The sequence below is a fragment of the Chelonoidis abingdonii genome, chromosome 3 (genome assembly GCF_003597395.2).
Source record: "Chelonoidis abingdonii isolate Lonesome George chromosome 3, CheloAbing_2.0, whole genome shotgun sequence".
NCBI lineage: Eukaryota > Metazoa > Chordata > Testudines > Testudinidae > Chelonoidis > Chelonoidis abingdonii.
In genome coordinates, this window is record NC_133771.1 from 94,912,774 (window position 1) to 94,926,151 (window position 13,378).

Genomic DNA, 13,378 nt, shown 5'->3' on the forward strand with positions numbered 1-13,378 from the left:
ATAGAAAGCCAAGTATAATATTTTAAAACTATCAACTTTCTCAGCTTTTCTAGTTGAACTTTCTCTCTTTATCTTCTTTAATGTTGCCAGAACATAATCTCTGACACCAAGCTACCCATTCCTCTCCACACCTTTATACTTTTCTTTCTGAAGTAAATTCTCTGCTGTTGTTTGACTTAGATCATAAACCTCAAGTATAGGAAAACATATGCAATGAGCCATACCAACAGAAAGCTGCTGAAACACTATATGGAGCAAAATAATTTAATTTAATATTTAGGTTACAGCTTAAGATTCTTAATTGTCACTATTATAAATACTTACAAACAAGGAGTATACTATTTGCTGCTATTAATTTAGAAGGCTATATAGGGAGTTTGATCTTAATTTAATTGGAGTTTGCTACATATAAAGGAACAGTTTTTTAAATGTATTACACATAGTTAGAAGTGTTCTTTGCCATGACTCAGTTGCTCATATATTATTAATAATCCACAATTATAAAAACCTTTCTTTGCAAGTGCAATAAATAATTTCTGAAGTTTATGATTCTCTTCATGAGGAGGTATGTGTTGAACTGAGATTACATCTGGAAATAAATTGGTCCAAAAATTCTGCTTCTGTGCAAAATATAATAGATATATTTTAATTAACCTCAATAAGGATTCTTTAAAATACAGCCCGCTCTCCTGGACTCCTTTCCCCCTCATGTTATTTTCCCAGGGGATCCTGCCCATCAGCTCCCTGAGGGAGTCAAAGTCTGCTTTTCTGAAGTCCAGAGTCTGTATTCTGCTGCTCTCCTTTCTTCCTTGTGTCAGGATCTTGAACTCGATCATCTCATTGTCACTGCCTCCCAGCTTCCCATCCACTTTTGCTTCCCCTACTAACTCTTCTCTGTCTGTGAGCAGCAGGTCAAGAAGAGCTCTGCCCCTAGTTGGTTCCTTATAGGACTTTCTGTCTTTATCCTAAATTAGTCATGTTGTCTTCCTTCATACATCTTCTAAAATATGGATATCCATTGGTGACCAAAACTTTGCATACCATTCATAATATATCCTTGTTATAGTTTTATATAGTTGAATCACATCCTTTGCTTTACAATTTATTCCCATTTATATAATCTAATCTTTTTCCTCTCATTGTGGCTACCAGAAATGGTGCCCCAACTTTCAAATTATTACAGTTCCTAAATCCTTCTCCTCACTAGATCACTCTAGCTCTAGACCATTCAATGTAACTTATTCTCCTATATTTTCTTCTGAAGTACATAATGCATGAGCTTAAAAATGGCCTGCATATTAATCCATTTCTTAAATATGTATAAATCTTCTTTCCATTCTGTGTTCTCAAATATATCTCCAATTCTTCATGTTTCGGTACCAACAGGAATTTAGTTTATCAGTGGAGAGCAGCCTGAAACAAAATCTGGATCCAAACATCCTCTAACTTTGAGGGAGGATGATTTGTAATCTTGACCAGAATTCTGCACCTACGGTCATCTCTAGAGATCATGCTTTTTCTGCTGCCTTACAGCAGTAAGTAATTTATAAAGATATTGAGCAGAAATAGTCTTGGGGATGCCTCACTTGTTTCCATTCACTATAGCTCTGCATTAATGCTGTGCTAAACCTGAAGGATTCAGTTTGTAAATAGAATCCAGGCATCTGGATTTACAGGAGCCCTTGAGCTTTTACTCAAACCTTCATTTGGGTGCCATCCACAGTGGTCCCCTCACAGTCCAGTCCCCAGATACTGCTCTTCCACAAAGGTCTGTGTAGGTCCTTGGAACTTCAGCTCATACTTATGGAAATTGGGTGAATGTGGGCTGATGCTATTTGTTCAGTTCACAAACCTTCCCTGAATGGAAGAGTGGCCATACTAGGTCAGACCAGTGGTCCATCTAGCTCAGTATCTTGTCTCCTGACAGTAGCCACTGCCAGATGCTTCAGAGGGAATGACGAGAACAGGGCAATCTCAAGTGATCCATCTCATTGTCCAGTCCCAGTTTCTAGCAGTTAGAAATTTAGGAACACCTAGAGCAATAGGGTTGCATCCCTGATTATCTTGGCTATTAGCCTTTGATGGACCAATCCTCTATGAACTTATCTAATTTTTTCTTGAACCCAATTATACTTTTGACCTTCACAACATCCCCTGGCACTGAGTTTCATGGGCAGACTGTGTGTTGTGTGAAGAAGCACTTCCTTTTAAACCTGCTGCCTATTAATTTCATCTGGTGACCTCTAGTTCTTGTGCTATTTATCATAACACTTCCCTATTCACTTTTTACAAACCACGATTTTATAGACCTCTATCATATTCCTCCCCAGTAGTCTTTTTTTCTAAGATGAACAAACCCACTCTTCTTAATCTCTCATTGTATGGAAGCTGTTCCATACCCCTGACCATTTTTATTGACTTCTCTGTACCTTTTCTGATTCTACTATAACTTTTTTCAGACGGTTCAACCAGAACTGCACGTAGTATTCAAGGTGGGGACATATAATGGATTTATATATTGGCATTATGATATTTTCTGCTTTATTATCTATCCCCTTCCTAATTGTTTCTAACATTCTGTTAGCTTTTTTGACTGCTGCTGCACATTGAGCAGATCAGAGAACTATCCACAATAACTTCAAGATCTCTTTCCTGAGCAGCAACAGCTAATTTAGACCCCACCATTCGGTATAAATAAATTGGGATTATTTTTTCCAGTGTCATTACTTTCATCTACCATTTTGTTGCCCAGTCACCCAGTTGATGAGATCCCTTTGTAACGCTTCAGAGTCTGCTTTGCACTTAACTGTCTTGCGTAGTTTTGTATCATCTGCAGATTTGTCACTATACTGTTCACCCCCTTTTCCAGATAATTTATGAATACATTGACCGAATATTCAATATTTAATTTTCATGAGCATGTTTCCTATCCAGCTTGTACTTAGCATATTGTGCTTGATTTTCTTGGTTCAAATATCCTTTTGCAAATGTCTTGCTGCAACACAAATCTGATTTTTTTCTGTCTCTCCCTTTGAAAAAAGTTTATCAGATTAGTCTGAAACAGGTTTTACTTTCAACCTGTAAATCCATGTACTGACTGCTGTCTGGTAAGAAACTCACCAGCTCATCCCTTATTAATGACTAAAATATTTTCTAAAATTGAATTCAGTCTTATTATTAGTCTAGTTTTTCCTGTTTCCTGTCTATTAACTTATTCAAGAACAAGCATAATGTCTGTCTTCAAGTACCCTCCTAATGATAATCTACATTTCAAAGTGACTTGATAAGAGCTATGTCAGTTTCTTACTTAATTCCCTTAGTATGCTATAATTAATCCTGTTTATTCCTGTTGATTTATTATATCTAATGGTCTTTGTAATATTCCTTCTGTGATCTTGAAGTGGTGGTTACTTCTCCTTCCTGCCTTCTTCAGATATATTGTTCTCAGATTATGATAATAGGCATATGTATACAACTGTATCCCTTGTAATTTCTCCTGCAAAGTTGTTTGACTTTCTAGCAATATCTTTGCCTTTCTGCAGGATTTGTCCATTTAGACATATCCACCTCAGTTCTATGCCCAGTGACTTTTGACCCATGCCTCAGTCTCTTGCTCTGTAACATGGACATAAATGATGCTTACCTCTTTTGTACAACACTTTGAAATCGATGGATGAAAGGTGTTATAGAAGAGCCAAGTATTAATATTTTAAAACTATCAACTTTCTCAGTCTTTTCTAGTTGAACTTATTCTCTCTTTATCTTCTTTAATGTTGCCAGAACATAATCTCTGACACACAGAGCTACCCAATTCCTCTCCACACCTTTATACTTTTCTTTCTGAAGTAAATTCTCTGCTGTTGTTTGACTTAGATCATAAACCTCAAGTATAGGAAAACATATGCAATTGAGCCATACCAACCAGAAAGATGCTGAACACATATATGAGCAAAATATATTTAATTTTGAAATATTTAGGTTACAGCTTAAGATTCTTAATTGTCACTATTATAAATACTTACAAACAAGGAGTATACTATTTGCTGCTATTAATTTAGAAGGCTAATAGGGAGTTTGATCTTAATTTAATTGGAGTTTGCTACATATGAAGGAACAGTTTTTTAAATGTATTACACATAGTTAGAAGGTGTTCTTTGCCATGACATCAGTTGCTCATTATTAATTAATAATCCACAATTATAAAAACCTTTCTTTGCAAGTGCAATAAAAATATTTCTGAAGTTTGAGTTCTCTTCATTGAGGAGGTATGTGTTGAAACTGAGGATTACATCTGGAAATAAATTGCTCCCAAATAAATTTCTGCTTCTGTGCAAAATATAATAGGATATATTTTAATTAATATCTTTAATTAATAGTGTCAGTCTTCTGCATACTTAAAAGTATGTTATGGCTGAGATGTACCTTCAGTAAATAGACATTATATCACTATTGTACACATAGGGAGGCCTCCATTCCTACAGTCCTTTTATGATGCTTCTGTAGCTGTGTAAAAGAGCCCTTAGCGTATGTCTTTACTGCAATTAGAATCTGCGGCTGGCCGTGCCAGCTGGCTCAGGCTAAGGGACTGTTTAGTTGCTGTATAAATGTTTGGGCTCTGGGAACCTCACCTCATAGGGTCGTATAGTGGTATAATTATACCAGTATAGTAAGGCCTGTAAATTTACCCATGTAGACAAGCCCTAAATTACTCCAGCATAAAGCTACCTTAAAGCCTCGCTCCCTAGTGATGAGATTTTCTGCTCTGTCTCTTAGAGACATAACACAAAAATCTCACCCATAATTAGAGAGTGCAGGCTCTCCTGTTTTTTCTCCTTCCTTTCTATACATGAGTCACATGGCCTGAATATATATTAAAAGAGATATGGATATGCTGTTTTAACTCTTGTAAAGAAATATTCTGTGTTGCTCAGAGAAATGACTCCCTGCCTGGCCTAAGTTTTTAGAATAAATGTATGAGCTTCCTGTGGTGAAAGAAAAAGAAAAAAGTTTTCACCCATTTTTAAAAGGTCAGACAGAAATCTTCCTGTACACGTGGAAATCATTACTGGATTTTAATAAAAACTAAACATAATTATTGAACAATGTCTTACCCTCATCTTTTACAATAGTCAATATTTTGGAAGTGAACATGATCTATGGTATTTATAGCTTGCTTTAAACAACTTTATTTTCTCACTTATGTACAGTAATGTACAGTAACAATATAATCTTTTAAATAACATGTTCCCTCCAATTTATTAAAAAGTATACCAATGTAATGTTGTCTTTTCTACCTAGTATCTTTGGGTCTGATTACACTCACAAAACTTCCACTTAAGTCAATGGGAACTTTGAGTGTATAAGGAATGCAGGATTAGGCCCCATATTTGGGGGTGGTTTTTGCATATGTTTCTGTCTCCAAGGATACTTGATAACTTACTGGATATCTTAACGAATCACTTTTCACTCAAAACTCAGCCACATATGATTTTTTTAATGTAATAAAACTTACGAAACTTGTAATGCTGAATTAATTTCCTTGAGTAGCTCTTGGGTCTTATTAAAATCTGCGAGTATGCTTTGTTTCTCTCTGATGTGGTCTGCTGTCATGACATCCAGCTCTTTCTCATGTTTCTTGCTTAAATCTTGCTCATGTATCCTGTTTAATTTATTTTTGGTTAAAAAAAAGTTATTCTAATATCAGTCTGCTTTACTCATCACGATTTTCTGCCAGATTTGAAATGGCTTTTTGCACAACACCAAACAACACTGTCAGCAGTTACTGAATCATCAAATCGTACTACTGACTTTTCTCTATGCTTCAAGCTTATTTCACTGAAAAATCATCTCCTTTAATGCTTTTTTATAAATAAACACAATGAGTTTTAAAAAACAGTTGAGGATTTTAATTAAAGTTAGCCAACATATGTTATTAAAATTACAGCTGAACCATATAATAATATCTACTTATATTACCTCCTGGCAGAGGCTAAATGATATACAGTATCACATGACTAAATATCTAAACTAACAACCCACAGAGGGTCAAGTATCTCTGACAAACATTAGTAGTTGAGAGTAATAAATGGGAAAATATTGTAGTTTATAGGAGAAAAATTCATACCTAATCTGTTGGTTGGATTCACTGCGTATTCTGAGAACCTCTTTCCCCTTAAACTCCAGTTCCTTGGTTAGGGCACTTATATTCTCATGCAGAGTCAGAATCTCCTTGTCCAATTCAGATATATGATGGTCACGATGTTTGAATTCATCCTGCAGATCTGATACTCGGCACAAAAATTCCTTCTCCTGATAAGCAAATATCAAGAACAAAGAATACTTTAATATACTCCCATTTCAGATGCAAAATACTTGTCTCTGGAAGTTTATAACATAGCTTACTTTTCCTTTTGTTTTAGATTTTTTTATTTGCCATTTAACAGTGTTTAAGTATAGAGTATACGTTTAAAAAGTCCTTATCAAAATCTCGATAAAGGAAACCGGAGATCAATAATGTTTTCTATTGTGTGAGGGTACTTGTGAGAGAATTCTATATATCAGCATGCTGTAGGAGAGGAATCACCTACAGTTAAGGTTACACAAACTGTTTCATTCTAAAAAAAAATATATAATTTGACTTTTTTTTGGCTAAAGTTTTGGCATGTTTGTTCTTAGTCTTGGAATTATTTATTTTTAATACAGTTCAAGAAAAAGCTCAGTGATTTTCAAGGATGAGGAGAGTAAAAAACACACTTTTGTAATTATAAAAAATGTTTGCAATTTGTTTTGAACAGCTCTAGCATCTCAATGTGAAGTAGGAGAAATTTGGTATGTGGCACGGACATAGACCTTTGGTCTTTTAGTTAAGCAACCCACCAGCTGAAATTCTGTCTTTTTTTGCAACCCATCCAGAGTCCAAATTCATGTGGGGGATGAAAAATCATAGGCCAGCATCCTTCTTGTCCTCTGCTATCTCTTTGCCCCACTGAGGGGACACTAACTACCTGCAGCAGCACCCTCTGCCCTGGCATCTCAGTTCTAATGCCAGACAGGTGCTGAGGAAATGCCCTGAGGACAGGGTTGCGGGGGGGGGGGGTAGAGAGCAAACCCGCCCTGCACTCATCCTGCAGCAGAAGTCCCTGTTCCATGGGGCTGGGCCCAGCTTCCTGCTCCAGCCATTGTGACCTGAGTCACAGGGTCAAAGAATCACTCCTCCATCATGATGGGGACAGGAGCAGGGGGGTGCAAATTTGAGTGAGTGATGCCTTCCATATGATCAATGGAAGTACATATGGAATGAATGAAGCCCTGATTCAGCATACTACCCCCACCTATTCAGAAAGGCACTTAAACTTATGTATTGGTAAATGAGAAAGTTAAGATTGCCTTAACAACATTAACTCTTTCTTCTTGTGTGCATGCATTATAATACAGTCTTTAATTACTATATTTTCTATAGTATAGTTTTCTCATTCAGCACAAGGACTGGAAATTGAATGAGTTAACGTTGTGCAAAGAATGAGACTGGCATCCTGCCCATTCTCTAAAGAAGTTAGATATGTGATATTTGAGGCATGGGACAACAAAGAACAATGACTGTAAAAATAAATATTGAACTGCCTCTTGCACTGAGCATTGTTCATCCTGTACACTGAATGAGGCATGGGTCCTGCAGAGAAAAATAATACTCAATCATGTAATTAAAGATTGTACCATAAAGCATACATGAGGGCAGAATTCAAGTTGACTGGACAACCTTAATGTTCTTATTTACAGTTGTTCAAGAGTCACCTCTACGCACTCATATTTGTCGGATATGGTGTCCCTGGTCTTGTGCTGCAGAACTGTATTGAAAAGCAGTGTCCATCATGGGATGCACAAGGAATTTCATCTGACAGTGATGTTGTCAGCCTATTGTATGTCCATAAGGGCATGCACCTCTGAACCACCTCTATTCCTTTCTCAAACCGAAGAGTCCCGATATAATATTGAACTCTAAGGTAGAGGGGAAGACAGGAAGGTAGCGCCAATGCAGAGGTGACTCTCACAGAACAATAATTCCCAGTACTTAACTTCTTTCTTCTTCTTCAAGAGTCTTCATGCACTTTCACTTGGGAGAGATTAGCAAGCAGTGAGTACATGAGGAGTTCTGAGCTAAATATGAACTCTAGTATCGCCCTCTTGGGCGCCATTACTGACACAGAGGGCATTAGAATTTGATGTTAAGTCCAAAGAATAGTGCCTGGTGAAAGTGTGCACTGAATTTGAAGTTGCTGCTTTGCACATCACTATCAAGGGAACCTGTCTAAGCTAGGCCACTGATGTTGAGGTGACTTTCGTGGAGCGGGTCTTTAAGCCAGTGTGTACCGGTTTTTTAGCTAAAATGAAACAATAATCTATTCATCTCCTATCCAGTGTAAGAGTCTCTGTTTGGTAATGTGGTCTTCCTAGAATCTTTCCCCATATGCTGCAACCCAGATGGATTGATATCATTCATGGCAGTTGAACATCTGTGACTCTGAAGAGATCTGAAGACTTTATGAGTTTGAGAAAATGTAGCAAAAGCTAAAGACTAATGTGTCAGACACTCACCAGGTTCTGTTGCTGCCATGGGCACTTAGAGGGTATAGAGCGACTGTCACAGTGGCTCCACCCTATGTAAACTTGTATGGGAGCACGAGGAGGAACAGTATGCATATGTGGCCCTGATGGATACTGCTATTCAAAAGATTCCAATCTCAAGCACATGCGTATGTACAATGGGATTCACACCAGCATATATTCAAAGAACACAAAATATGCTTTTATACCTGAACTGTTGTCGCACTCATTTTTAATTTTTCCTCACTAAGATGCACTACTGTGTAACATTTAATCATGTTATTAAATTTAAGTGAGTAGTCCCATTGACTTTCATTAATTATGTGGACACCTCATAAAAATGCCTTCCTCTACTTAGCAAATCCTAATGGGATTCAATGGGACTACTCACATGCATTCAAGTTAAGCATATGTTGAAGTGCTTTGCAGGACTCAAGCTGATAAGTAAATGGTTATGGCAAGGATTCTGGTCAGTCTGGAAAAAAATTGTCATTAACATTCATCTTGTTTTGCTGATCTTGGCTAGGTTTTCTCCATTTGTAGTTGTACAAGAATACAGCAATAAGTCACCACAAGGTTTGCATTAGGAGAATACCTTGGGAGTATTGTGAGGCACAAGACTGAAGCCATCTAAGACGTACACCATTATTCTACTACTGCATATCTTGCCGTGTCTTATTGTTATTAAGAGTATGGCTCATTAATTTTTTAAAATTAACTTCCTCCTTCACCTCCATACACAGAGGTTTTATGCAAGGATTCCTTCCCCTATAAAAAAAATAGTTCCAAGATGGAAGAGACGAGAAAATAGTATGGAAAAACTTATAAACTCTTTGCCTACTATTCTTAATATATTGATTGTTACATTGTAATTATGTATTACTTTATTTTTAGTTTTAACTCAGAGTTTTCATTTTTTCCATTTGTCTACTCAGATAGATTCAGCTACTATCTTTACTCTAATGAATAAGAAATCTACCATTCCTCTCTTGATTTCTTTCAATGCATCTTGGCTTCAATCCTGGCCGGTGCTTTGACTTCAATGGAACTATGCATGTGTTTAAATGCTCTGCTCGACTGGGGCCAGAGTGCTCAGCACTTTGAAGGATCAATCCTCCATCTTGTACTTCATCCCATACCTCTGACATCTCCTCCTGGGTGTCTCACCATCTCCTTAAATTAAATACGGCCAAACTACCTGTTCATCTTTCCTCCCAAGGCCTCCCATTCTCTTTTACTAACAGCATTTTCCCTATTCTTCAGGCCTATAAAGTGGGAATCATCTCTAACTCTTTCTTCCTTGCCCTACGCATGAATGCTCTGTCCTACACATGAAGGCTGCTTTTAGGTGAGAGAACTGTGTCTTCCTATGTTTTTGACAAGTAAGCCTGATTGCAGCCTTCTGGGTGCAACTGCTATAAATAAATAAATAAATAAATAAATCTCTTCCCATTCCCAGGAGTCTGCTTTTTCTTTGAACAAGAAGTTGAGGCTGAACAGTCACTTTGAATTGCTACTACTGAAATATCTGAACTGGGCTCCTAATTTACTTTTTTAATAGAAAGTGAAAGATGAAAGTGGCTGAATCATAAACTGCTGTTGAAAGGCACTTTGCCAACCAATGGAATCCCCAGGCCTGAATTGGGAACCTAGGCTTCCTATATAATGCATGAGGAGAGACAGGCACCTAAGAATGGAATCCTAAAAAGCCAGCACACTGAGTGGGGAGCCTCCTAAACTAACCAATGGAAGATGTTAAGGAGAGGGCCTGGCTTAAGTTCCACCTCTCAGAAGGATTTAGGTGCCTAACTCCAGGCCAAAGGGAGGTGTCTTTCTCCACTCAGGATTCACAGCTGTGGACCCTCTCCTGGAATTAGGTACCTAAGCTCTTTTTCACAAAAACTAGCAAAGGAGAAGGTGGGCCAGAGAGAGAGAGTGAAAATAACTCTGTATCCCAATGGTTAAGGATTCACCTGGGATGTGGGAGACCCTGGTCCATTCACCCTGCTTCAATTCATAATTAATTATTTATACACAATAGAACAGATTCAACAGGAGAGACAGAGAGACTTGTCCCAGAATACCCCTTTGCTCTGTGGCTAGGGCACGGGCATGGCAGGTGAGGGATTCAAGTTTAAACCCTTATTTACATCAGGTAGAGGGGTGAATTCAATCTGGGACTCCCACATTCTGGGTGACTACCCTAATCGCTGGGCTAAAAGTTATAATGAGCATAGCATCACTATCTTTACCTCCTCCTCTGGCAATTTTGTATGGGTTTCAGTGTACTTTGAGAACACAACAGGATCAGGCTCCACAGGCAAGAGAGGCATGGCATTGCCTAGTTTGAGGAACCTGCTAGAGTTTAGGCACAAGATAGGTGCCAGGCACCTAGAGTGAGGTGGCTGTGCACGTGCTCACTAGCAGAAACGTAGGCCTCTAGGGATTCTGAGTGTCTACAGAGTTAAGTGTCAGCTTAATGGGAGTTTTTGGTTTTCCATGGCACCTAAATGTTGGATTTAGGCTCCTATGGCAACAGTGGCTCCACAAAAAACCAGTGTTTTAGCTTTGAAATGTTGCTAAAAGACAAAATCTAGCAGACTAACTTTAACGGGAAATAACACTTTCCCCCTCCGAGTCCAGTCACTGTGCCCTCAAAATGGCTGGACAATTTTGAATATGAAATTTATTAATAGACTTGAACTGGGAGCTACTTTAAGACTCCGAGTTAGGTTTGTTGATGGAGGCAGAAAGAAGAAAAAGAAGTAGCAGATTAGACAAACTGATGAAGGAGCACTGTCTTCAACTCTGACTGCCTTTCAAAGATTTAAGTCCTCAATATGCATTTATAGTACAGTTATGCTCTCCAGTTAACACAAAAAATTCTAAATATGCAATTTTACATCTAGTTACCATTAATGCTTATTTACCTGTCGTCTGCTGAGTTCTATACTTCTTTCAAGTTCCATTTTAGCAGCTACCAATTCTTGTTGATGGTTGTGCTTTAGTTGGTCAATTGCTGCTGCATGTTGATGATTTAGCTCTGAGCGCAAAGAAGCTAGTTACCATAATTAAAAGGAAAAAAGTTTATTTTGTAAACATTATTGTTAATTAACATAATCAACTCTGATAAAATATTATTCTCACCTAATAAACAGAGAGATAGAAAATTACTTGTATAAATTAACATAAAATCTATGTTGAACATATCAAGCTGATTTTAGGTTTGCAACCCTACACTTTGAGCTGTCATCTATCTTCTATCTTAAGCAAAGTCAGACTTGTTCAATACTAGAAAAAACCCACATGGCTGCAGGAAATTGTACTGGTGACTCAGTACGCTTGTTCTTAAAGTGTGTTCTAGTCTGAAAAATGCTTATGTCAAAATGGGATCTTATACAACACATCTGCTCCCTGTGCACATTCAGAGTCATGTCTGTTTACCTGAGTGACAAACTACGTGCAAAACTGCGATGAAAGTTTACCAGTCTAGGCACAAAACCTACTTGTCTCTCTTTTACCATGACTGATAATGGAAAAAATCACCTCAGTTAATGACATTTTAATTGCACATTGGAAAAAAAAAAGTTCTTCAACCTCTTGAATAGGCAAGTAGAATTCTGTGCCTTTCTGTGACCTCCATGATTTCTGCAACAGCCAGTGTGCCTGACCCCACGGCTGCCCAAGTAGCTGGCCCTGGGGCCAGGTGCACCGGCCACTGCTCAAGCAGGCCCGGGGCCCGCCAGAGCAGCCACCATTGCGGCTGGCCCCAGGGACCACCTGAGCAGCAGTGGATGGGCGGTCCCCTGGCCAGCCACACTGGTGCTGCTGGAGCAGTCCCAGGGTCAGCTGCACCGACTGCTTCTCAGGCAGCCCCCAGGCAGCTGAACCCAGGGACCACACGAGCAGAGGCCAGTGCGGGTGGCCTCGAGGACTGCCTAAGCAGGGGTCTCAGAGGTGGCAGGAGGAGCAGCAGGTGGGCAGCCCCGGGGGCAGCCAGAGCAGCCACTGCTCAGTGGCCCCCGGCAGCTGGTGCCGCTGGCCTCGGTGGCCCCACCAGAGCAGCAGCCTTCACCTCCCCCTGCCCAAAGCAGCACCCCACCCCCTGCCCCTCAGAGCAGAGTTCACCCCCTCCTCTCCACTAGCTAAGATTTAGTCACGGGGAATATAGTACCTGTCATGGACAGGTCACAGACCATGACTTTTTGTTTGTTGCTCGTGACCTGTCCTAGACTTTTACTAAAAATACTCATGACTAAATTGTAGCCTTAATGATCACCAGGAATAAATATTCTGGAGGTTAAATTACACCTTTGGTCACATCTGTGCAACCCCATTAACCTTCAATGAACTTACATAGATGTAATTGAGGGCATCATTTAAACACAATGAGGTTGCACAGATGTTAATAAAGGCATAGTCTGAACTGCAGAATCCTCAAAACTAGTGATTGAGACTGATAAGAAAAGAACACAAACTGACTTTCAGTGATGCAACTCCAAACTGGGATCTGAAAGTCAGAAAAAAATGTTGGAACTCTTCTATATTGAGCTTGCTTGAGCCGCACATCAGGACCAGATTAAAGAATTTTGGAGCTGTGATCTACGGAAATTGGGGGGAAACCTTCCTTAAACTAGACAGAGCATGTGCTATGGAATGAGTAAATATGAGAACATCTCCATTTTATTATTATATCAGAGAATGAAAAAATCTAATATGAAATATATTAATATTGATAGATCTAGACTATTTAATTTAAATACACATGACTGTTTGT

General features: G+C 38.7%; 1 protein-coding gene across 1 annotated transcript in view; it reads right to left on the reverse strand.

The window, feature by feature from the left end:
• FAM184A (family with sequence similarity 184 member A) overlaps positions 1–13,378 on the reverse strand; it is a 184,230-nt gene that overhangs the window by 21,705 nt on the left and 149,147 nt on the right. Inside the window, exons 12-14 of the mRNA XM_075063906.1 lie at positions 11,532–11,659; positions 6,125–6,309; positions 5,513–5,659 (exon numbers count right to left, since the gene is read on the reverse strand). Coding sequence (XP_074920007.1) covers positions 5,513–5,659; positions 6,125–6,309; positions 11,532–11,659 — 460 coding nt within the window. The remainder of the gene's footprint in view (positions 1–5,512; positions 5,660–6,124; positions 6,310–11,531; positions 11,660–13,378) is intronic.